Genomic DNA, 26699 nt, shown 5'->3' with positions numbered 1-26699 from the left:
CTTCAAAGTTACCCCTCTTTAAGTTCAGAACCTTTGTTTCTGAATTAACTACGTCACTCTCGTCTCTTACAAAGTGAAAACAAGTAAAGTAGTTGATGACAAGGCTTCGCTTCCAGATGAGCTCAATGCCTTTTATGCTCGCTTTGACTGACAAAACTCGATGAACTCCCACTGCCCACAAAGACTGTGATTTTGGTCATTAAGACCCTTGTGAGAGCATCCATAAAAAGCATCTAGCCCACGGGGGACCTGGATGAGTGCTGAAGCTAATCAACTGGCTGGAGTGTTCGTTGATACCTTTAACCTCTCAATAGGTACCCATCTGTTTCAAGCAGGCTTTAATTATACCAGTGCCCAAGAAGAACCTGGTGATCTGTCTCAATGATTATCACTTATATCCACAGTGGTGAAGGGAGGTTGGTGATGAAATACATCAACTCCTGCCTGAGAAGCAACTTGGATCCAAACCAATTTGCCTACCAGAGCAACAGGACAACAGAAGATGCTATTTCATTGTCTCCTCACTCAACCCTGGAACATCCGGACAGTAAAGGTTACCTGACTGGCAGACCACAGTACGTGTGCTTGCAACACTCTGTGTCGGACAGAGTGATCAGCAGCACTGGGGCTCCACAGGGGACTGTCTTGTCTCCCTTTCTCTTCACCATTTACACCTCGGCCTTCAACTACTGCACAGAGCCTTGCCATCTTCAGAAGTTTTCGGATGACTCTGCCATAGTTGGATGCATCAGCAAGGGAGATGAGGTTGAGTACAGGGCTATGGTAGGAAACTTTGTCACGTGAGCAGAATTATCTGCAGCTTAATGTGAAAAAGACTAAGGAGCTGGTGGTAGACCTGAGGAGAGCTAAGGTACCAGTGACCCCTGTTTCCATCCAGGGGGTCAGTGTGGACATGGTGGAGGATTACAAATACCTGGGGATACGAATTGACAATAAACTGGACTGGTCAAAGAACACTGAGGCCATCTACAAGAAGGGTCAGAGCCGTCTCTATTTCCTGAGGAGACTGAGGACCTTTAACATCTACTGGACAATGCTGAGGATGTTCTACGAGTCTGTGGTGGCCAGTGCTATCATGTTTGCTGTTGTGTGCTGGGGCAGCAGGCTGAGGGTAGCAGACACCAACAGAATCAACAAACTCATTCGTAAGGCCAGTGATGTTGTGGGGATGGAACTGGACTCTCTGATGGTGGTGTCTGAAAAGAGGATGCTGTCTAAGTTGCATGCCATCTTGGACAATGTCTCCCATCCACTACATAATGTACTGGTTGGGCACAGGAGTACATTCAGCCAGAGACTCATTCCACCGAGATGCAGCACAGAGTGTCATAGGAAGTCATTCCTGCCTGTGCCATCAAACTTTACAACTCCTCCCTTGGAGGGTCAGACACCCTGAGCCAATAGGCTGGTCCTGGACTTATTTCGTAATTCACTGGCATAATTTACATATTACTATTTAACTATTTATGGTTCTATTACTATTTATTATTTATGGTGCAACTGTAACGAAAACCAATTTCCCCCAGGATCAATAAAGTATGACTATGACTATAAAGATGCATATATCCAGATGTACTTCATTGACTACAGCTTGGCAATTAATAAAATCATCCCTTTAAAACTCATCAATAAGCTCTAAGACCGAGGCTTCAATACTTCCTTGTGCAATATCTGCTTCCTCACTTGCAGAGCTCGGATTGGATTGGCAACAACATTTCCTCCACAATCACCATCAGCGCAGATGCACCTCAAGGCTGTCTACTTAGCCCCCTGCTCTACTCATTTCACACTCATGATTGTGAGGCCAAGTTCAATTTAAGTTTACTGATGACACCACTGTTGTTGACTGAATTGAAGGTGGTGATGAATCAAGATACCGAAGGGAGATTGAAAATCTGGCTGAGTTGTGCCACAACAACAACATCTCACTCAAGACCAAAGAGCTGATTATTGATTTCAGGAGCAGGGAATTGGAGGTCCATGAGCCAGTCCTCATTGGCGGATCAGAGGTGGTGAGGATCAGCAGCTTTAAATTCCCTTGGTGTTGCCAAATCGGAGGATCTGTCCTGGGTCCCGCACATAAGTGCCATTATGAAGAAAGCACGGCGGCCTCCCTACGTTCTTAGAAGTTTGTGAAGGTTCTGCAGGTCATCTAAAACTTTGACAAATAGACGAGGGAGAGTATAGTAACTGGTTGCATCACAGCTTGGTATGGAAGCACCAATACCCTTGAATGGAAAAGTCTATGGACGTGGCCCAGGACATCACAGATAAAGCCCTCCCACCACCGAGCACATCTACATGGAGCGTCAACCTTAGAGACCCCCACCACCCAGGCCATGCTCTCTTCTCACTGCTGCCATCAGAAAGGAGCTAGAGGAGACTTTGTTCTTACACCATTCATATTGACAATATTTATTATTATTATTTTTGTATTTTTCATATTTGCGCAATTTGTTGTCTTTTGTGTATTGGTTGTTTGTCTGTCTTTGTTGTGTGTAGTTTTAATTGATTCTATTGTTTCCTGGCATTTATTGTGAATGCCTGCAAAAAATGAATTTCAGGGTTGTAGATGGTGACTTATATGTATAAGCATCCATTAGTCTCATGAGACCATGGATTTGCACCTTGGAAGGTTTCCAGGGCGCAGGCCTGGGCAAGGTTGTATGGAAGACCAGCAGTTGCCCATGCTGCAAGTCTCCCCTCTCCACACCACCAATGTTGTCCAAGGGAAGGGCACTACGGCTGATACAGCTTGGCACCGGTGTTGTCACAGAGCAATGTGTGGTTAAGTGCCTTACTCAAGGACACAACACGCTGCCTCTGCTAAGGCTCGAACTAGCGACCTTCAGATCACTAGACCGATGCCTTAACCACTTGGCCACGCGCCAAGTACTTGTATGTACTATATGTACTTTGATAATAAATTAACTTTGAACTTTGGATGGTGTTAGTCAGAGGGATTGAGTTCAAGAGCAATGAGGTAAAGTTGCAGCTCTATAAAACCCTGATTAGACCATGCTTGGAGCATTGCATTCAGTTCTGGTCACCTCATTATGAAAGCTTTAGAGAGGGTGCAGAGGAGATTTACCAGGGTGCTCCTTGATATGGAGAACAGGTCTTATGAGGAAAGGAGAAACAAGCTAGGGCTTTTCTCTTTGGAGTGAAGGAGGATGAGAGGTGACTTGACAGAAGTGTACAAAATGATAAGAGGCATAGATTGAGTGGATTGCCAGAGACATTTCCTCAATGGCTGATATGAGGGTTAGGCAAGAAGGGGCAAAGACTCCAGGTAAGTTTCTCTAGAGCAGTGAGAATGTGTTGGGAGTTAGTGGTGTGTTCTTTGTGTGAAATGTGGGAACGCTGGGAGATCTCCAGTCTCCCCTCACAAATACAACTGTATGAAGTGCACTGAGCTGCAGCCCCTTCTAAACTGTGTTAGGGAACTGGAGCTGCATCGGGATGACCCAACAGCTAATACAGGAGAACAAGGAGGCGATAGGTGGTGTAGGGAGGTAGCTGCAGGGGCAGATAGCTTGAGTACGCCTGTGGCTGTTTGTCTTAAGAACAAGTATACCACTTTGGCTATTCTTGGGTGGAGAGTGAAATGACCTACCAGAGGGAAGCCACAATGACCAAGTCTCTGGCATTGAGTCTAGCTCTGTAGTTTAGAAGAGAAGGGGAGAGGAGGAGTGAAGCTCTGATAGGGGATTCACAAATTCGAGGAGCAGACAGGTGACTCTGTGGATGTGAAAGAGACACCCAAGTAATACGTTGCCTCCCAGGGCTGTCTCGGATTGGGTCACAACATTCAAAGGGGAGCTGGAAATCGTGCCACATATAGCAAAGGTAAGAAAAAGGATGAGCTCCTGAAGGGAGAATATAGGGAGATAGGTAGATTGCAGAAAAGCAGGATCTCAAGAGTATTAATCTCTGGATTTCTGCCTGTGCCACAAACCAGATAGGGTATGAACAGGATGATTTGGCAGATGGATGCGTGGCTGAGGAATTGAAGACAGGATTTCGAATTCCTGGATCATTGGGATCTCTTCTGGGGAAGATATGACCCGTACAAAAATGATGGGTTACATGTGAACTCAAGGGGTACCAATTCCCTTGCGAGCAGAGTTGCTAGGAGGGCTTAAGGTACTTTGGCAGAGGAATAGGAACCAGAGTGACAGGACAAAGGATGGCGCAGCTGCCTTTGTGGTTGAGCCGACTAGAGAAAGAGGAATTCTGGGATAACGACCAGACTTGATTTGGGGGCTTAATGTAAAGGAGCCCTTAGGAGGCAGTGATCACTCTAAATTCACTCTGCAGTTTCAGAGGGAGAAGATAAAATGGGAAGAAGGTTCAGGTGCAGAGGGACTTAGGAGTCCTCGTGCAAGACTCCCAGAAGGTTCATTTACAGGTTGAGTCTGTGGTAAAGAAGGTAAATGCAATGTTGGCATTTATTTCAAAAGGATCAGAATATAAAAGCAAGGAGATAATGCTGAGCCTTTATAAGACACTAGTCAGGCTGCACTTGGAGCATTGTCAACAGTTTTGGGCCCCATATCTCAGAAAGGATGTGTCGACATTGGAGAGAGTCCAGAGAAGGTTCTCGAGGATGATTCCGGGAATGAAGGGGTTAACATATGAGGAGCATTTGGCAGCTTTGGGCCTGTACTCACTGGAATTTAGAATAATGTGTGGGGATCTCATTGAACCTACTAAATGTTGAAAGGACTAGATTGGGTGGATGTGGAGAGGATGTTTCCTGTGGTGGGGGTATCCAGAACTAGAGGCACGGTCTTCAAATTGAGGGGTGACTCTTTAGAACAGAGGGAAGGAGAAATATTTTTAGCCAGAGAGTGGTAAATCTGTGGAATGCTCTGCCACAGACTGCGGTGGAGGCCAAGTCTGTGGGTATATTTCAGGCAGAAGTTGATTATTTCCTGATCGGTCAGGGCATCGAAGGATATGGCAAGAAGGCAGGTGTGTATGGGGCTGAGTGGGATCTGGGATCAGCCATGATGGAATAGCAGAGCAGACTTGATGGGCTGAATGGCCTTATTCTGCTCCTATATCTAATGGTCAGGAGTCGGAGTACAGATGATCGGCGGACAAGTTTGTGGAGTAGTGCGAGAGGAATCACCTGCTCCTGAATGTGGCCAAAATCAAGGAGATAGTGATTGATCTTAGGAAGAAGAGGACTGTGATCAGTCCTGTATACATTCTGAGAGAAGTTGCCGTAGTGGAGAGTACAAATTATTGGGTGTTCACCTCAATAACAGACTTGACTAGAAAACCAGCACCAAGGCTGTTTACAAGAAGGGGATGAGCAGACTCTATTTTCTAAGGAAGCTGAGATCCTTCAATATGTGCAGCAGGATGTTGGAGATCTTTTACCTGTCTGTTGTAGTGAATGTGGTCGTCTTTGCGGCTTTTGTTGGGCGAGTTGCATCAGTGCTGGTGATGCAAAAAGTCTAAATATACTCATTAAAAAAAGGCTGGATCCATCCTTGGCTGCAACCCGGTCTCTTCTGAGTTAGTGGTGGAGAGGAGGTTACTAAACAAACTGTTATCCATTATGGACAATCTGGCACATCCTCTCCATGATCTACTGAATAAGCAGCGGAGCACCCTTTGGAATAGGCTCACTCAGCTTCGCTGTCACAAGAATTGTTACAGAAAATCTTTCCTATAAAAATGCAATAAGTATATACAACTCTTCATCTCTGCCCAACAGGAGAAAACACATCATAGTACAATAGTCTCTGTTTTATTATTTCGTACATTATTATTGCACATTGGTAAATTATTATTGTGTATATTATTATTCTGTACTCTTATTAAGTTTGCACACTGAGAAGTGTTTTTAAATGTTGCTGTAACAAAAGAATTTCCCACTCGGGTTCAAGAAAGTATTTATTATTATTATTAGTGATCACAATGCCATTCGTCGTGGCTATCCCTCGAGGTTGAGGATGATGGTCTTCGTTCTGAAGAAGTGGCCCACAGAGTGAAGATGCCTGTGGGTGTATTTGTTTAACGTGTACTTGATGTTGCACTCCAAGAAACACACGATACTTCACAAATCAACAAACTGATTCCAATGGCATGGAAATCAGGACGATTGGAGCTGATGGATTTGTTTCAGCCTTCATCCGCCTTCACAGCCGTTGAGCTCGAAGTAACTTCGTCCGTCTGTTCCACCGTTGAGGTCTTGTTTGGATTGTTCTTTGTCAGGGACCTCACCCTCAACCTTACCGCCATGGATGACCCTACCAGGAGCATAGCTCCAGATGGCATTGCTCTCGGGACCACAGGACCACACAAGCTTCTCCACCACGACAAGGTGACAATCCACGGAGAGGACAATCCTATTAGTTTCAAAGGAAATATGCAAAAAGATAGGTCTGGTCCTTGGGCTGATATTCTAACTTGGAGAAAGGCCAATTTTGATTATATCAGAAAGAATCTGGCAAGTGTGGATTGGGGCAGGCTGCTTTCTGCGTAACTGTGTACCTCATAAGTGGGAGAACTTCAAATGTGAAACTTTGAGAGTACGAAGTTGTATGTGCCTGTCAGAATAAAAGATAAAGATAACAAGCTTAGGGAATCCTGGTTTTCAAGAGAGATGGAGGTCCTGGTGAAGAAAAAAGAGTTTTATTGCTGGTACAGGCAGGTAGGAAGAAATGAGGTGCCTGTAGAGTATAAAAAAGGCAAGAGAACAGTTAAGAAGGAAATCAGGAAGGCTAAAGAAGGCTCCAGCAGCCGAGATGAAAGGGAATCCTAAGGGATTCTACAGATGTGTTAAGAGCAAAAGGATTGCAAGGGACAAAATGGGTCCTCTGGAAGATCAGAATGGCAATCCAAGTGTGGAGCCAAAAGAGATGGGGGCAATTTTGAATAATTTTTTTGCATCTGAATTTACTTGGAAGTGAAGAAAGCAGCACCAACTTCATGACCCTTGACAGATTATAGAGGATGAGGTGTTTGCTGTCCTGGCGCAAATCAGGGTGGATAAATCCTCTGGGACTGACAAGATGTTCCCTTGGACTCCACAGGGGCAAGTGCAGAAATTGCTGGGGCCCTTGCATAGAAATCTAAATCATCCTTAGCAACAGGCAAGATACTGAAGGGCTGGAGGAAAGCCAATGGTGTTCTGCTGTTTAAGAGACAAACTAAAAATAAACCAGGAAATTACAGGCCGGTGAGCCTGACATCAGTCGTGGGAAAGTTATTGGAAGCTATCCTAAGGGACTGCATATATGAGTATTTGGATAGACATGGACTGATTACAGATAGTCAACATGGCTTCATGCGTGGTAGGTTATGTCTAACCAATCTTATACAGTTTTTCGAGGAAGTTAGCATGGAATTGGATGAAGGCAAGGCAGTGGGTATTGTCTACGTGGACTTCAGCAAGGCATTTGACAAGGTCCTGTGTGGGAACTTGGTCAAGCAGGTTCAGTCGCTCAGTTCAAGATGAGATAGTAAATTGGATTAGACATCGGCTTTCTGGAAAAAGCCAGAGAGTGGTAGTAGATGCAACACAAACAAAATGCTGGAGGAACTCAGCAGGTCAGGCAGCATCTATGGAAAAGAGTAGAGTCAATGTTTCGGGCTGAGATCCTTCATCAGGACTGGAGAAAAAAGCTGAGGAGTAGATTTAAAAGGTGGGGGAGGGGAGAAAGAGACTCAGGTGACAGGTGAAACCTCTCTCCCAGTTTCACCCATCACCTGTGTCTCAGCCCAAAATGTCGACTGCTTTTTTCCATAGATGCTGCCTGGTCTGCTGAGTTCCTCCAGCATTTTTTGTGCATTGCTTGGATTTCCAGCATCTGCAGATTTTCTCTTGTTAGTGATAGTAGATATTTGTCTCTCTGACTACAAGGCCTGTGACTAGTGGAGTGCCGTAAGGGTTGATGCTGGGCTCGTTGTTGTTTGTCATCTATATCAATGATCTGGGTAGTAATGTAGTTAACTGGATCAGCAAATTTGCGGATGACACCAAGATTGGGTCAGTGGACGGTGGGAGTGGTAGTGGACAGTGAGGAAGGCTATCCTGGCTTGCAGAGAGATCTGCATCAGCTGGAAAAATGGGCTGAAGAACGGCAGATGAAATTTACGGCAGACGAGTTGTTGCACTTTGGTAGGACCAACGAGGGAAATCTCACACGGTGAATAGTATGGCCCTGAGGAGTGTGGTAGACAAAGGGATTTAGCAATACATCTCTATAATTCGTTGAAAATGGTGTCACATATAGATAGGATCATAGAAACATGGAAAACCTACAGCACAATACAGGCCCTCCAGCCCACAAAGCTGTGCCGAACATGTCCCTACCTTAGAACTACCTCGGGTTACCCATAGCCCTCTATTTTTCTAAGCTCCATGTACCTATCCAGGAGTCTCTTAAAAGATCCTATTGTATCCGCCTCCACCACTGTCACCAGCAGCCCATTCCACGCACTCACCACTCTCTGCATAAAAAACTTACCTCTGTACCTCCTCTGTACCTCTCCTCTGTACCTTCTTCCAAGCACCTTAAAACTGTGCCCTCTCGTGCTAGCCATTTCAGCCCCGGGAAAAAGCCTCTGACTATCCACACGATCAATGCCTCTCATCATCTTGTACACCTCTATCAGGTCACATCTCTTCCTCCATTGCTCCAAGGAGAAAAGGCTGAGTTCACTCAACCTATTCTCATAAGGCATGCTCCCCAATCCAGGCAACATCCTTGTAAATCTCCTCTACACCCTTTCTATAGTTTCCACATCCTTCCTGTAGTGAGGCGACCAGAACTGAGCACAGTACTCCAAGTGGGGTCTGACCAGGGTCCTATATAGCTGCAATATTACCTCTCGGCTCCTAATTCAATCCCATGATTGACGAAGGCCAATGCACTGTATGCCTTCTTAACCACAGAGTCAACCTGCGCAGGATCCCAAGATTCCTCTGATCCTCCACACTGCCAAGAGTCTTACCATTAATACTGTATTCCGCCATCATTTTTGACCTACTAAAATGAACCACAGACTGTCATCAGCAAATTTATTAACCCATCCCTCCACTTCCTCATCGAGGTCATTTATAAAAATCATGAAGAGTAGGGGTCCCAGAACAGATCCCTGAGGCACACCACTGGTCACTGACCTCCATACAGAATATGACTCATCTACAACCACTCTTTGCCTTCTGTGGGCAAGCCAGTTTTGGATCCACAAAGCAATGTCCCCTCGGATCCCATGCCTCCTTACTTTCTCAATAAGCCTTGCATGGGGTACCTTATCAAATGCCTTGCTGAAATCCATATACACTACATCTACTGCTCTACCTTCATCAATGTGTTTAGTCACATCCTCAAAAAATTCAATCAGGATCATAAAGAAAGCTTTTGGCACATTGGCCTTCATAAATCAAAGTATTGAGTGCAGGCACGAGGAATTCTGCAGATGCTGGAAATTCAAGCAACACTTGAATTATTGAGTACAGGAGGAGGGATGCTATGTTGAAGTTCTAATTTGGAGCATTGTGTGCAGTTTTGGTCACTTACTTACAGGAAAGATGTAAACAAGGTTGAAAGAGTACCGAGAAAATTTACATGGATTTTGCTGGGTCTGGAGGACCTGAGTTATATTGAAAGTTTGAATAGGTTAGGACTTTATTCCTTGGAATGTAGAAGATTGAGGGGAGATAGAGGTATACAAAATTATGAGGGGTATATATAGGATAAATGCAGCAGGCTTTTTCTACTAAGGTTGGGTGTGACTCCAACCAGAGGCAATAAATTAAAGGTGAAAGGTGAAAAGTTTAAGGGGAACATGAGGAGAAACCTCTTCATTCAAAGGATCATGAGAGTGTGGTATGAGCAGCCAGCACAAGTGGTGAAAACAAGCTTGATTACGAAGTTTACGAGAAGTTTGGATATGTAAATGGATGGTTGGGGTATGGACGGCTATGGTCCTACCTATGGTCAGGTAGACTTAAATAGTTCAGCACAAACTAGATGGGCCAAAGAGCCTGTTTCTGAACTGCACTCTATGAATCTATAATATGAGGACACCAAATGCTTTTTTTCTGGTATATAAACAGTAAAAGAGAGGCAAGAATCGATATCGGACCATGGGAAATGATGTGGCAGTTTTAATAATTGGGGACAAAGAGGTAGCATAAAAATTCAGTATTAATAATTGGGGACAAAGAGGTAGCATAAAAATTCAGTATTTTGTGTCAGTCTTCACTGTGGAAGACCCCAGCAGTATGCCAGAAATTCGACACTGTCGGGGGCAGGAGTGGGTGCAATCCACAGTTCCCTGTCCACTAATGGGTGTTTCTGCGCGTGCAGATTTTGTTGCCACAAAGCTGAAACGTAATGTTAAATCCATGTAGTTTTCAGGCTGTCTGAAAAATTCCTGCTCAGAGCAACCGTTGCTCTGCGCAGCTGTGAAAAAAAGGGAACATTGGTATAGCCGTTATTATAAGGAGAAGGCGCTTGAGAACCTGAAAGTTCTGAAGGTAGATAGTCACCCGGACCAGATGTGCTGCACCCTAGGGTGCTGAAAGAGGTGGTTGAAGAGATTGTGCAGGCATTCACAATGATCTTTAGAACCAATAGAGCGGTTTCAGAGGAAAATTGCAAAGGCCATTCCACTGTCTAAGAAGGAAGGGAGGCAAAAGGCAGGAAATAAGATGCCAGTTAGCCTGACTTCAGCGGTCTTTAAGATGTTAAGAGTCCATTATTAAGGATGAAATTTCGGAGAACTTGGAGGCAAATGACAAAATAGGCTAAAGTCAGCATGGTTTCCTTAAGGGGAAAATCTTACTTGATAAATATTTTGGAATTCTCTGAGGGAAAAACAGGCAGGCTAGACAAAGGAGAGTCAGTGGATGTTCCTTCCTTGCCCTTGACAAGGTGCTGCACACGAGGCTGCTTAACAAGGTAAGAACCTATGCTATTACAGGAAAAATACTCGCATGGATATAAGATTGATAGCCCATGGTTTTAATGGACTTTAGTAAAAACAATTGTAGATGAGTGTTCCCACAAAATCCCTGGATGAACCATGAGACTGGCAATCCACAGAGGGCCAGGTCAGAGGTATTCAAGTCCAGTGACCAAGAAAGTTCCCAGACGTCTAGGTATGATCTCCGGAAAGCCATCCCATTGGCAAAGTCACAGTTCTTTATTAAACTTGAATTAACAAAGGACACTCAACAATTGTGGCAGGGCTTGAAATGCTAACATCTCTTATAAAGTTAAGCCTAGTGACAAAGGTGACAACAGGGCCTTGCTTCCAGTTGAGCTCAATGCCTTCTACGTTCACTCTGATCATCAAAACATGGAGGAACCGTCACAAACTCCTGAAGCCCCCAATGATCCTGTGATATCAGTTTCTGAGGCTGATGTGAGAGCATCCTTCAGTACTATCATCCCCTCAAAACTAATCGATAAGCTCCAAAACCATGTACTCAACACCTCCTTGTGCAATCCTGAGTTTCCTCACTTTTGGGCCAGTCAGTTCAGATTGACAACATCTCCTCCACAATCTCCATCAGCACAAGTCTGTGTGCTTAGCCCCTGCTCTGCTCACTTGACACTTATGACTGAGGCCAAGCACAGCTCCAATGCCATATTCAAGTTTGCTGACACCACCACTGTTGTTGGCTGGATCAAAGGTGGGGATGAATCAGCAAATTGGAGGGAGATTGAAAATCTGGCTGACTGGTGCCACAACAACCTCTCATTCAATGTCAGCAAGACCAAGGAGCTGATCATGGACTTCAGGAGGAGAAGAGGGTGACTTTAAATACCTCATGGCTATTACTTCCAGAGGACCTGGCTTGGGCCCAACACTTACATGCAATTACTAAGAAAGCACGGTAATCTTGACTTCCTTAGGAGTTTACAGAAAGTCAGAATGACAGCTAAAACTTTGGCAAACTTCTGTAGATGTGTAGTGGAGAGTATATTGACCGGCTGCATCACAACCTGGTATGAAAACACCAATGTCCTTGAACAGAAAATCCTACAAAAAGCATTGGTTGCAACCCAGTCCATCACGGGTAAAGCCCTCCCCACCAATGAGCACATCTAAACGAAATGCTGTCGCAGGAAAGCAACATACATCAGGGACCCTATGCTCTCTTAGATCAGAAGACACAGGAGCAGAATCAGGCCATTTGGCCCATTGAGTGTGTTCTACCATTTCATCATGGCTGATCCATTTTTCTCTCAGCCCCAATCTCCTGCCCTCTCCCCGTACCCCCTCATGCCCTGACTAATAATGGATCAACTTCTGCCTTAAATATATCTAATAACTTGGTCTTCATAGCTGCCTATGGCAAAATAAAAATCACAGGTTTACCACTCTCTTGTCTAAAGAAATTCCACCTCTTCTCCACTCTAAAAGGACACCGCTCTATTCTGAGGTTGTGTCCTCTGGTCTTAGAGTCTCCCACCATTGGAAACAACCGATCTGGCTGAGTGGTGCTAAAACAACACCCCCTCTACTCAATGTCAGCAAGACCAAGGAGCTGATTATTGACTGCAGGAGAAAACCCAGCGGTCCATGAGCCTGTGTCATCAGAGGATCCGAGGTGGAGAGGGTCAGCAATTTTAAATTCAGTGTTTTCATTTTGGAGGACCTGCCTGGACCCAGCACGAGGGCAATTACGAAGAGAGCACAGCAGTCATCAAGGCAGCAAAACGACAACACAGGGACAAGATGCAGACACAACTCTCCACCAACAACACACGCAGCTTATGGCAAGGTCTACACACCATTGCAGACTTCAAAGCTAAACACAGTGGAGTTTCTAACATCACTGTCTCTCTCCCAGATGAACTAAATCTTCTTTTGCACTTGATTTGATGTCGCCAGTACTGACCCCCTGAAGACAGTTGCTACTGCGACCTGCACCTTGGCCATCTCTGAGGCTGAAGTACGCAGGTGTTAAACTTGAATTTGAGGCTCCGGGACCGGACGGCATCCCAGGGTGGGTACTCAGGATGTGCGTGGCGCAACTGGCAGGTGTGTTTACAGACATTTTTAATCTCTCTCTCTCTGTGTAGAATGCTCTCTTGCTTCAAATCAGCTACCATTGTCCCTGTCCCTAAAAAGACCAAAGTAACATGCCTGAGCGTCTCATGCCTGTTGCACTCACCTCAGTTATAAGCAAATGCTTTGAGAGGCTGATCAAGGATTACATCTGCAGCTTGCTACCACCCACACTGGACCCCCTACAATTCACCTACCGACACAACCGATCAACAGATGATGCAATAGCCACAGCTCTACACATCTGGAGGAAAAGGATGCTTATGTGAGAATGCTGTTCTTGGACTACAGTTCAGCATTCAACATCATAATTCCCTCCAGGCTCGACAGGAAGCTCCGAGACCTCGGCCTTCACCCTGCCTTGTGTGGCTGGAGCCTGGACTTACTGTCAGATGGCCAGCAGGTGGTAAGAGTGGGCTCCCTCACCTCCATCCCTCTGACCCTCAACACAGGAGCCCCTCAGGGCTGTGTACTAAGTCCCATCCTTTACTCCCTGTATATCTATTACTGTGTCGCCACACACCGCTCCAGTCTGCTAATTAAATTTGCTGATGATACTACACTGATTGGCCTAATCTTAAATAATAACAAGGCAGCCTACAGAGAAGTCATCACCCTGACACAGTGGTGTCAAAACAACCTCTCCCTCAATGTCGCAAAAACAAAGGAGCTGGTTGTGGACTATGGGAGGAATGGAGACGGGCTAAACCCTACTGACATCAATGGATCTGGGGTTAAGAGGGTAAACAGCTTCAAGTTCCTCGGCATACACATCATCGAGGATCTCACGTGGTCTGTACACACCAGCTGTGTGGTGAAAAACGCACAACAGTGCCTCTTTCACCTCAGACGGTTGAGGAAGTTTGGTATGGGCCCCCAAATCCGAAGGACTTTCTAAGGGGGCACAACTGAGAGCATCCTGACTGGCTGCATCACTGCCTGGTATGGGAACTGTACTTCCCTCAATCACAGGACTCTGCAGAGAGTGGTGCGGACAGCCCAGCACATCTATAGTTGTGAACTTCCCATGATCCAGAACATTTACAAAGACAGGTGTGAAAAAAGGGCCCGAAGGATCACTGGGGACCCAAGTTACTCCAACCACAAACTGTTCCAGCTGCTACCATCCGGGAAACTGTACCACAGCATAAAAGCCAGGATCAACAGGCTTCGGGACAGCTTCTTCCACCAGGACATCAGACTGATTAATTCATGCTGAAACAATTGTATTTCTATGTTCAATTATATTACTAAGTGTCTGTTCTACATACTATTTATTATAAATTACTACGATTGCACATTTAGACAGACATAACAAAGGTTTTTATTCCTCACGTATGTGAGGGATGTAAGAAATAAAGTTGATTCAATTCACTGGTTGTACACTCATGCTGGTGTGGTCTTTCATTGATCCCATTATGGTTATTATTCTAATTGGATTTATTGAGTATGTCAGCAAGAAAATGAATGCATATGGTGACATAATGAATGTTGGCAATAAATTTACCTTGAACAGTATGCTAGACAATAGTAAAGCTAAAGAAAGCACAGGAAACAGTCAGCCATTTATTAGACACCCAATAAATTACAGTGATTCTTTACATCAGGGCTACGAATACAATAATCACAGCACAAGCCAACGTAACCCCTACATTCCACAGCAAGAAAGTGCAGCACACAGGCAGGGACGAGGTGGCCTGCCGCTGGCCACACGGACTGGGGATTCCCTCTGGTCCAGGCAGGTCAGTGACATGCTGTTGGGGGAGGAGTCATCCCGAATTCAGCTGAAACCCTTCCACCAGCAGTAGGAAACGTCCAATCGCTCAAGTAGTGTTAAGGAGAACAGTCTCACGGCGAGGTTGAGGGTGGGGTGGGAGATGATGGGGGAATGTGTGGGGAGAGGGAAGGTGGGGTAGGATTGGGTAGGGTGGTGGAATGGAGTCACTCACAAGAACCGGACATGTTGGGGTTCCAGGCAAGGGGACCAATACTCAAACATCATCGAAAATCCTGCTGCGGGACATGGATAAATACCTTCCCATTGGCTGGTACCTGCCGGGGAAGGGGGAGAGAGCAGGGTGGGAGTGCGGGAGGGAAGGAGAGAAGGCCAGTGGCAGGTGAGGGTGGAAGGAAGGAAGAGGGTGGGGGAGAGACATTAATTAGCAGACAGCAGCACCATTCACATCTAATTCTGTGCTGAGGGTCATACACCCTTCCTCACCCCACCTGCCAGCCCTCACACGCCCAGCTCGTCCCCTCCCCCTGGGTTGTCGCCCCACCTTCCGGACCCTACCTGCCCGGTTGGGCGTTCGGCTCACTGTCAGCAACAGGGTCAGCAGCGAAATCCGTGCAGTCCGAATCCGGCAGCAGCTCCGTCCGGTCCGAGTCTCGCTGGGGGGTTGCTGTAGAGACACCATAGTCAGGGCAATTGCACAGGGGAAGGGGGGAGGGAGAAGGGTTGAGGGGGAGGGGGGGAGAAGGGTTGAGGGGGAGGGGGGAGAAGGGTTGAGGGGGAGGGGGGGGAGAAGGGTTGAGGGGGAGGGGGGGGAGAAGGGTTGAGGGGGAGGGGGGAGAAGGGTTGAGGGGGAGGGGGGGAGAAGGGTTGAGGGGGAGGGGGGGAGAAGGGTTGAGGGGGAGGGGGGGAGAAGGGTTGAGGGGGAGGGGGGGAGAAGGGTTGAGGGGGAGGGGTAGGGAGGGAAGGTAGAGGAGCTCTTACTCACCCCGGGCTGGGGTCAGCGACGAGTCTGGGGAGTCAGAATGGTTGCGACTCCTCACTGGTTCAGAGTTCTGGCTCCCGTAACGTTCCTTCCAAACCTGGAGAGAGGCAGTGGTTGATGAACAGCGAGAGAGCGAGAGGTGGTGAATGGAGAGTGGGAGAGGGAGAAGGATGTGGGGGAACGGCAGGGGACAGGGCTGGTGTCACTCACTCAGCGAGTGGAGGAGAATGCAGGGCAAGTGGGAGAGGAGAATGTGGGGAAACCACAGGGGTTCAGGGCAGGGGTCACTCACTCTGCAAATGGAGGAGAATGTGAGGGAACTGGGAGAGGGAGGAGGATGTGGGGGAACAGCAGGGGTCACTCACTCAGCGAGTGGAGGATGTGGGGAATGGCAGGGCTTCGGGGCAGGGGTCACTCACTCTGCGTCGTGTCGTCCCCTCCTCCTGTCGTTGACGCTTCCTCTTCTCTGGAACAGACACGTTTGTTTTAATGTTGTAATTGCACCAACCTCTGCCACCCTCTTCGGAAGGTAATTCTATATACCCACCACCCTCTGTGGAAAGTGTTTAACTTGCTTCTCCCATGTTCAACCAATGCCTTCCAGGTTTGGATGCCTACCCTGGGGGAAAGTCATCTTTTCTATGCTCCTCATGATTTTATACCTTTTTCTAAGGTCACCCCTCAGCCTCAGACACTCCAGGGAGAAGTGTTCTAGCCCATCCAGTCTCTCCTTACAACCAAAGCTCTCCAGTCCCGATAAGGTGGAACAGAACATCACAGCAGAGTACAGGTCCTTCTGCTCACGATGCACACAATAGTGGAAAATCCGACCAGAAGTAGTGGGTATGGCCCAGTACATCACAGGTGAGGCCCTCCCCACAACTGAGTGCATCTACACAGTGTCGTTGCAGGAAAGCAGCATCCATTACCCAGGCCACGCTGCTGGCAGCAGAAAGGTACAAGAGCTTCAGGACCCACACCACCATTCTCAGCAACAGTTATTACCCATCTGCCATCAAGCTCTTGAACAAAGGGGGATAGCTCCACTCAAATCCACTTGCCCCATCATTCAAATGCCCCCAAAATCTACGGACTCATTTTCAAGGACTCTTCACCTCATGTTCTCGATATTTTATTGTTTATTTATTTATGATTATTTCTTTATTTTTGTATTTGCACACTGGTTGAATGCTGTTTTCTATTATGGTTATTATTCTTTTATGGACTTATTGAGGATGCCCACAAGAAAATGAATTTCAGGGTTGAATATGGTGACATACACGTACTTTGATAATAAATTTACCTTGATCTTTAACTTTGTTCTGCCGACTTTTTAACCTAACCATTCCATCCCACGTAGCCCCTCCATTTTTCTATCACCCATCTAGGATTTGTTTAAATGCCCCAAACAGCACCCCTGGCAGGGCATTCCAGGCACCCACTCTGTAAAAAACTCAGCTCTGACATCTGCCCTATACTTTCATTCAATCACCTTAACATTATGCCCACTCATATTTGCCATTTTCACCCGTGAAAAAATCTCCTTGCTGCTAACACACAGATTAGAGATGGCTTTGTGGGCAATACAAAGATAGGTGGAGGGACAGGTAGTGTTGAGTCTGCAGAAGATTTAGACAGATTAGGCAGATAATTTGCGAATGGAATAGTGTATCAGGAACTGCACGGTCATGTACATTGGTAGAGGAATAAAGGTGTAGACTATTTTCTAAACGGAGAAAATTCATGAATCAGAGATGCAAAGGGACTTGGGACTTGTGCAGGATTCCCTAAAAGTTAACTTGCAGGTCGAGTCTGTGGTGAGGAAGGCAAATGCAATGTTAGTATTCATTTCGAGTGGACTAGAATATAAAAGCTAGGATGTAATGCTGAGACCTTGGAAGGCAGTGGTGAGGCCTCACCTGGAGGATTGTGAACAGATCTGGGTACCTTAGCTAAGGAATGATGTGTTGGCATTGGAGAGGCTCCAGAGAAGGAACAACAGAGTCATTCACGGAATGAAAGGCTTCACGTATGAGGACTCAGGGCCTGTACTCGCTGCAGTTTAGGAGAATGAGGGGGGACCTCAATGAAACCTATTGAATATTGAAAGGCCTCAATAGAGTAGATGTGGAGAGGATGTTTCCCCATAGCGGTGGAGTCTCGGACCAGAGGACCAGAGTTGAATATAGGAGCAAAGAGGTCCTTCTGCAGTTGTACAGGGCCCTGGTGAGACCACACCTGGAGTATTGTGTACAGTTCTGGTCTCCAAATTTGAGGAAGGACATTCTTGCTATTGAGGGAGTGCAGCGTAGGTTCACAAGGTTAATTCCCGGGATGGTGGGACTGTCATATGTTGAAAGATTGAAGCGACTGGGCTTGTATACTCTGGAATTTAGAAGGATGAGAGGGGATCTGATTGAAACATATAAGATTATTAAAGGATTGGAGACACCAGAGGCAGGAGACATGTTCCTGCTGATGGGTGAGTCCAGAACCAGAGGCCACAGTTTAAGAATAAGGGGTAGGCCATTTAGAACAGAGTTGAGGAAAAACTTTTTCACCCAGAGAGTGGTGGATCTGTAGAATGTTCTGCCTCAGAAGGCAGTGAGGCCAATTCTCTGGATTCTTTCAAGAAAGAGTTAGATAGAGCTCTTAAGGATAGTGGAGTCAAGGGATATGGGGAGAAGGCAGGAACGGGGTACTGAATGTGGATGATCAGCCATGATCACAGTGAATGGCAGTGCTGGCTAGAAGGGCCGAATGGCCTACTCCTGCACCTATTGTCTATTGACACAGCCTCAGAACAGGAAGATATTTACTAAGAACAGATGAGGAGGAATTTCTTTAGCCAGAGAGTGGTGAATCTGTGGAATTGGTCGCCCCAGTGTTAAGTTATTGGGTATATTTAAAGGTCCACAGGTTCCTGATTAGTCTGGGCAACAGAAGTTATGGGGAGAAGGCAGGAGAATGGGGTTGAGGGAGTTAATAAATCAGCCATGGTGAAATGGTGGAATAGACTCGATGGGCTGAATAGCCTAATTCTGTTCCTATGTCTTTGCTTGTCACATGTATATCAAAACATTAAAACATACAGTGAAATATGTTGTTTGAGTCTATGACCAACATAACCTACTAACCCTAACCTGTACACCTTGGGGTGCCACAGTAGCGTGTCGCGATTACAGCTCAGGAGTTTGTACCTTCTTTACGTGAATGCGTGGGTTTCCTCTGGGTGCTCCAGTTTCTTTGCTCATTCCAAACAGGTACCGGTTAGTAGGTTAACTGGCCATTGTAAATCATCCTGTGATTAGGCTAGGGTTAAATCAGTGGCCTTGTTGGGCCGGTTCGTTCTGTTCCACACTCCATCTCTAAATAAAAATAGAGCAATCTTTGGAACATTGGTATGAGGGAATTTTATATCTCCTGATCCTGGACACCTCAGCCAAGGGAAACCAACGCCTACTGTGTCGAGCTGTGTAAGCAGTTTGTATTCATTCAGCATGAAAACAGGCCCTTTGGCCCATTGCATCTGCTTCACTGATCTCATACTAGTCACCTACCCCCCCACCATTCCACCACTCACTTACATCAGGCAGAACTCAAAGCAGCTAGCTAACATGCCAGCCTCAGCCTCTGTCTTTAGAAACTGGAGCACCCACAGTCTGCACAAAGTCCACACAACAGCACCAGGGTGGGGATTGATCCAGAGTAACTGGGGCTGTGAGGGAGCAGAGTTACCAGTTGCATCACCATGTTATTAGTTGCTGCCTTGGCATCACACAGTGAGTCAGTCTGACAGTAAACCATATCAGTAACTACCATCCATACAGCCACTTCGCCAAGTCTCAAACATCATTCACCTCTTTTAATCAGCTCCTTTCCTTCATCCACAAGGTCAGAGGTCATCTCGTTGTCTCCCATGAACTGTTGGAACCCAAGGAGATTCAGGCAGCGAGTACCGAGGCTGTTGGGGAGAAACGGTCAGAGTCACCTACTCTACTGTTTTTAAGGTGCCCTTCACGGTCAGAGCCAGTTCTGAATTACCCACCCCTCATTGCCTTACAGCGGCAGTAGCTGCCTTCTCGATGCACTTTAGTCCTGTGAGGTGTGAGGGAAAAGTTCCAGGGTAGCGACCCAGTGACGGTGAAGGAACGGCCACAGATTTATTCTTTTCCACAGATGCTGCCTGACCTGCTGAGCTCCGCCAGCATCTTCTGTGTGACTTGCTTTGGATTTCCAGCATTTGCAGATTTTCTCATGTTTGTGTCGTAAGTGCTCAATCTCCCGATGCTGCATCTTTCAGAGTCTGTGAAATGCGCATCCCATTCCTCAGTCCCCCCCAAGGTCCCAGTAACTCATTGCCTGTGTGCATTACTCAAATTAGCCCTCCCAAAGTGAATGGCCTTGTCACTTTCACAGACGTTAGTCAAAGTCTGACCCCGGGAGTATGTGATGGGACAGTGTAGAGGGAGTTTCACTCTGTGTCTGACCCCGGGAGTGTGTGATGGGATGGTGTGGAGGGAGCTTCACTCTGTGTCTGACCCCGGGAGTGTGTGATGGGACAGTGTAGAGGGAGCTTCACTCTGTGTCTGACCCCGGGAGTGTGTGATGGGATGGTGTGGAGGGAGCTTCACTCTGTGTCTCACCCGGGGAGTGTGTGATGGGACAGTGTAGAGGGAGCTTCACTCTGTGTCTGACCCCGGGAGTGTGTGATGGGATGGTGTGGAGGGAGCTTCACTCTGTGTCTCACCCGGGGAGTGTGTGATGGGACAGTGTAGAGGGAGTTTCACTCTGTGTCTGACCCCGGGAGTGTGTGATGGGACGGTGTAGAGGGAGCTTCACTCTGTGTCTGACCCTGGGAGTGTGTGATGGGACAGTGTAGAGGGAGTTTCACTCTGTCTGACCCCGGGAGTGCTATTGAACAGTGTGGAGGGAGTTTCACTCTGTCTGACCCTGGGAGTGTGTGATGGGACAGTGTAGAGGGAGTTTCACTCTGTCTGACCCTGGGAGTGTGTGATGGGACAGTGTAGAGGGAGCTTCACTCTGTCTGACCCTGGGAGTGTGTGATGGGACAGTGTAGAGGGAGTTTCACTTTGTCTGACCCTGGGAGTGTGTGATGGGACGGTGTGGAGGGAGTTTCACTCTGTGTCTGACCCCGGGAGCGTGTGATGGGACAGTGTGGAGGGAGCTTCACTCTGTGTCTGACCCCGGGAGTGTGTGATGGGACAGTGTAGAGGGAGTTTCACTCTGTGTCTGACCCCGGGAGTGTGTGATGGGATGGTGTGGAGGGAGCTTCACTCTGTGTCTGACCCCGGGAGTGTGTGATGGGACAGTGTAGAGGGAGCTTCACTCTGTCTGACCCTGGGAGTGTGTGATGGGACAGTGTAGAGGGAGTTTCACTTTGTCTGACCCTGGGAGTGTGTGATGGGACGGTGTGGAGGGAGTTTCACTCTGTGTCTGACCCCAGGAGTGTGTGATGGGACAGTGTGGAGGGAGCTTCACTCTGTCTGACCCCGGGAGTGCAATTGAACAGTGTGGAGGGAGTTTCACTCTGTCTGACCCTGGGAGTGTGTGATGGGACAGTGTAGAGGGAGTTTCACTCTGTCTGACCCTGGGAGTGTGTGATGGGACAGTGTAGAGGGAGTTTCATTTTGTCTGACCCTGGGAGTGTGTGATGGGACGGTGTGGAGGGAGTTTCACTCTGTGTCTGACCCCGGGAGCGTGTGATGGGACAGTGTGGAGGGAGCTTCACTCTGTGTCTGACCCCGGGAGTGTGTGATGGGACAGTGTAGAGGGAGTTTCACTCTGTCTGACCCTGGGAGTGTGTGATGGGACAGTGTGGAGGGAGTTTTACTCTGTCTGACCCTGGAGTGTGTGATGGGACAGTGTGGAGGGAGTTTTACTCTGTCTGACCCTGGGAGTGTGTGATGGGACAGTGTGGAGGGAGCTTCACTCTGTCTGACCCCGGGAGTGCAATGGAACAGTGTGGAGGGAGTTTCACTCTGTCTGACCCCAGGGGTGTGTGATGGGACAGTGTAGAGGGAGTTTCACTCTGTCTGACCCTGGGAGTGTATGATGGGACAGTGTAGAGGGAGTTTCACTTTGTCTGACCCCGGGAGTGCGATGGAACAGTGTTGAGGGAGTTTCACTCTGTGTCTGACCCTGGGAGTGTGTGATGGGACAGTGTGGAGGGAGTTTCACTCTCTCAGACCCTGGGAGTGTGTGATGGGACAGTGTGGAGGGAGCTTCACTCTGTCTGACCCCGGGAGTGTGTGATGGGACGGTGCAGAGGGAGTTACACTGTGTGTCTGACCCTGGGAGTGTGTGATGGGACGGTGTGGAGGGAGCTTCACTCTGTCTGACCCTGGGAGTGTGAGCCACGGAGGAAGGGTGGCTCAGGTGTGGAACGACTCCAGCTGGGCTCAGCTCTGCACCGCCGGAGCTGGCTGTCGGGCCAGAACCCGCAATCTTATCCGAGAGCTGAGCCCACACAACTTGAGCCGTCTCTCCTCGACACCCACAATCCCATTTCGGGAAGCAAGCAGGAGCTACCTGTATGGGCTGCTGCTCCACACCCTCCACTTCCTAGCCCCGTCCACCGTCCTGACACGCCATGGCGGTTGGTCTTTCCACCTGGAGGTGAGGGGGGTCCCTTTACGAGGGGGCTATTCTCATGCACCTTGGGGATCTGGGGTGGATGCTGGTACGTAGAGCGGTGCCTTGTAATTAATTCTTTAGTTTGTACACGGATCTCCCAGCTGCATGTCACTTCTATGGGCTGGAGGAGACCGTGTACCACATGTACATGGAGTGTGTGAGGCTGCAGTCCCTTTTTGCGTACCTGCGAGGGCTGCTTCTCACCTTCTGGTTACATTTTAGAACACAGAAATTTACAGCACATTACAGGCCCTTCAGCCCACAATGTTATGCCGACCATGTAACCTACTCTAGAATTTTAGCCCCACCTGGTCATCCAGTAAGGAGGGGGGCATGGAGGAATGAAGATGTCGCTGTCAACTTGCTCCTGAGGCTGGTGAAAACAGCTATGTGTGGGTCCTGGAAATGTGTTGGAGGGGTCTGCCCAGGCAGACTGGCTGGCAATGTTCAGGGAGTATGCCAGGTAACCATTGAGAGGGAACACACGCCGTCCACGCCGATCATAGAGGTGTACCGGGCCGTTGGGCTCCATGGGGGATTAGCGCTAACAGTGACAGAGAAGGGAACATTACAGTTTAATGTCGTTAACCTAGTAGTTGTGTAGTAATTGGGTTAGTCACTGGTTTCTATATAGTTGTAGCACTGAATTTGCAATAAAGATATTTTGTTAAAAAAGGGATCAGACACAGAGTGAAGCTCCCTCTACACCGTCCCGTCACACACTCCCTGGGTCAGACTAAGTGAAGCTCCCTCTACACCGTCCCGTCACACACTCCCTGGGTCAGACTAAGTGAAGCTCCCTCTACACCGTCCCGTCACACACTCCCTGGGTCAGACTAAGTGAAGCTCCCTCTACACTGTCCCATCACACACTCCCGGGGTCAGACACAGTATGGAGCCATTCTGATTCAGCTGGGAGAAATCGAGGAAAGACTGCTTCATAAAGTTTTTGAAATACTTTGGAGGTGACTGGATGGTTGCCTTGGCCCCACTTACTCCCTTTGTCGTGAGAATGCAGAGGAAGTCAGTGGACTTCTTCTGGGGTAACAGGAAATATTGCGTCTCCACAGTGGTCTTGAGTCTCCCAGTGGGAGACGGCGGACAGTGTGGAAAGCTTTTTTTCCTAGTCCTGATGAAGGGTCTCGGCCTGAGACACTGACTGTACTCATTTCCACTGATTATCTGACCTGCTGAGTCCCTGCAGCATTTTGTGTGTGTTGTTAAGAAGACACACGTGACCAGGGCTATGAAAGAAAGCATGGAGACTGTGTGGAGTGAAGGATAGTGTTTTGGAAAGGTGGGACTGCACTGGAGGGTTGCAGACGGGGTGAGGTGGGAGGGTGTCCTGGAACACTGCAAATGGATACTTTCCTCAGCACTGAGGTGCGGGGTGAGCTGAACATGCCGGGATACCTAGAGAGCCCTGAGATTCCACGATCTGCCACCTCATTCCCGTTCAAGGTCAGTAAGATCTAGTGAAGAGCCACACAGTGCAGGTAACCCGAGTGACCGGAAGCACGCTGTCGGATCGGGGAGAGGGTGTGGGCAGGGGGGAGAGATCAGTCGGTCCAGCATACCTGAAGTATGTGGCGATACAGAGGATCAGCACCAACATGGGGTAGTAGATGTAGAAGCCATCTGCGATGAACGGTATCACTTTCATCGAGCCCATGATCTGTGGCAAACGAGTGGTCAGTGGCAGCCGCCAGCTCAGGAACCCTCAACCCCTACCCCCTCCCCATACACAAACCCAGCCCCCATCCCTACTCGAGGAAAGGCAATCTTAGATTGGCTGTTGTGTAATAACCCACACAACGTAACGCAATGTAAAGGAGACAGTGATAATATGATTGAATTCATGCTGCAATTTGAGAGGGAGAAGCATAAATCACATGCATCCATATCGCAATGGAATTACAGAGGCATGACAGAGGAGCTTGCCAAAGTGGACTGGAAGGGGATACTGGCGGGGATGACGGCAGAGCAGAGATGGCTGAAGGTTCTGGGGATGAATCACAAGACACAGGATAGATATGTCTCACAGAGGAAGTTGTTCTCAAATGGCAGGGGTAGGCAACTGTGGCGGTTAAAGTGGATAAAGTTACCTGGGCCAGATGGACTACAGCCCAGAGTTGAGAGAGGTTGCTGAAGAAACAGTGGATGCATTGGTCGTAACCTTTCAAGAATCATTTGATTCTGGCATGGTCCCGGAGGACTGGAAGATTGCAATGTCACTCCACTCTTTGAGAAGGAGGAAGGCAAAAGAAAGGAAATTATAGGCCAGTTCACCTAACCTCAGTGGGTGGGAAAATGGTGGAGTCTATTATTAAAGACGAGGTTTCGAGGTACTTGGAGACTAATGATAACAGTCAAAGTCAACATGGTTTCTGTGAAGGGAAATCTTGCCTGACAAATCTGTTAGAGGTGTTCGAGGAAGTAACAAGTAAGGTGGACAAAGGAGAGGAAGTGGATATCATTTACCTGGATTTTCAGAAGGTACTTGATAAGGTGCCTCATATGGTTTGGTCAATATTTGGAGATTTCTCCACCCTAAAGATAAGGATTTTTCTTTTTTCCCCCACATGTACATCATAAATATTCAAGAATTGATTATTTTTTATTGGATACACAACTGGTGCCTTTTGTTGCTGACTGTACGTATGACGCTATTGTGTTGTCGGATCATGTGCCCACAAAACTAATACTGAAGTTCCCTGATAATATACGGAATGTACCTCAGTGGAGATTTAATGCTACAGACTCTAATCCACCTACTGTTTTTTGTTGGCTTACCTCCATTATGTCCTGTCTAAATTTAGAGAAAATAAGAAGTCGAACGTTTGATACATCCTTTAAATTTGAAGAAACCTGGCGACCTTTTATTCAATATTTTCATATGGTTTGATTTATTGCTCTTCCAGTTACTTTCTCGAAACTTTGGATTTGATCAGAAAGTTTCTCTTTTTTCTTGCTTTTACTCTCAGTGTGAGCTGCCCAGTCCCTTTTTTTCTCTCTTTTCTTTTTTTTTGTTTTTTGTTTACACAGAATTTTTTTTTAATGTATATAAAAGTTATAAAAGTTTCTTTATCTTTCTTTCTTTTTATGAAATGATAAGAGGAGAATTATCTTACTTTTATGATATACTATTAGATTAATACTATGTATGATCTTGACAATGCTTATTTTACCTTTTACGTGTATTGTTATCGATATAGATATTTGAGATAATTCTCCTCTTGTTGGTATATATGTACTTTTAAAAAAATTAATAAAAAGACTGATAAAGAAAGAAAGGAGTCCTTGTGCAAGACTACCAGGAGGTTAATTTACAGGGTGAGTCTGTGGTAAAGAAGGCAAATGCAATGTTGGCATTTATTTCAAAAGGAATAGAATATAAATGCAATGAGATAATGTTGAGCCTTTATAAGACACTGGTCAGGCTACCCTTAGAGTTTTGTCAACAGTTTTGGGTCCCCTATCTCAGAAAGGATGTGTTGTCATTGGAGAGAGTCCAGAGGAGGTTCACAGGGATGATTCGGGAATGAAAGGGTTAACATATGAGAGCGTTTGGCAACTTTAGGACTGTACTTATTGAAACCTACTAATTGTTGACAGGACTAGATCGGGTGGATGTGGGGAGGATGTTTCCTGTGGTGGGGGTATCCAGAACTAGGGGGCACAGCCTCAAAACTGAGGGGCAACCCTTTAGAAGAGAAGTAAGGAGGAATTTTTTTTTTAGCCAGAGAGTAGTGAATCTGTGGAATGCAGTGGAGGCCAAGATCGTGGGTATATCTAAGGCAGAAGTTGATTGTTTCCTGATCAGTCAGGGCATCAAAGGATATGGTGAGAAGACAGGTGTATGGGGCTGAGCGGGATCTGGGATCAGGCATGATGGAATGGTGGAGCAGACTCGATGGGATGAATGGCCTAATTCTGCTCTTATGTCCTGAGATCTCTTCCCCGTACACAGGGAAACCCCACCCCTCCCCGTACACAGGAAAACCCCACCCCTCTTCATACACAGGAAAACCCCACCCCTCCCCGTACACAGGGAAACCCCACCCCTCTTCATACACAGGAAAACCCCATCCCTCTTCATACACAGGAAAACCCCACCCCCTCCCTGTACACAAGGAAACCTCACTCCTCTTCATACACAGGGAAACCCCACCCCTCTTCATACACAGGAAAACCCCACCCCTCCCCGTACACAGGGAAACCCCACCCCTCTTCATACACAGGAAACCCCACCCC

The 26699-nt window shown here is 47.2% G+C and overlaps 1 protein-coding gene across 2 annotated transcripts in view; it reads right to left on the bottom strand.

Annotated features, from left to right (window-relative positions):
* Positions 1-14448: 14448 nt before the first annotated feature.
* The window catches only part of lmbrd2b (LMBR1 domain containing 2b), a 43172-nt gene continuing 30921 nt past the window's right edge, over positions 14449-26699 (bottom strand). For both annotated transcript variants that reach the window (XM_063049671.1, XM_063049670.1), the window contains exons 13-18: positions 24023-24120; positions 19649-19752; positions 16208-16254; positions 15792-15885; positions 15365-15473; positions 14449-15123 (exon numbers count right to left, since the gene is read on the bottom strand). In XM_063049671.1, coding sequence (XP_062905741.1) covers positions 15063-15123; positions 15365-15473; positions 15792-15885; positions 16208-16254; positions 19649-19752; positions 24023-24120 — 513 coding nt within the window. In that variant the 3' untranslated portion in view covers positions 14449-15062. The remainder of the gene's footprint in view (positions 15124-15364; positions 15474-15791; positions 15886-16207; positions 16255-19648; positions 19753-24022; positions 24121-26699) is intronic.

The sequence above is a fragment of the Mobula hypostoma genome, chromosome 5 (genome assembly GCF_963921235.1).
Source record: "Mobula hypostoma chromosome 5, sMobHyp1.1, whole genome shotgun sequence".
NCBI classification, from domain to species: domain Eukaryota; kingdom Metazoa; phylum Chordata; class Chondrichthyes; order Myliobatiformes; family Myliobatidae; genus Mobula; species Mobula hypostoma.
The sequence above is the reverse complement of the archived record's forward strand: the minus strand, read 5'-3'. Positions and strand labels throughout refer to the sequence as shown.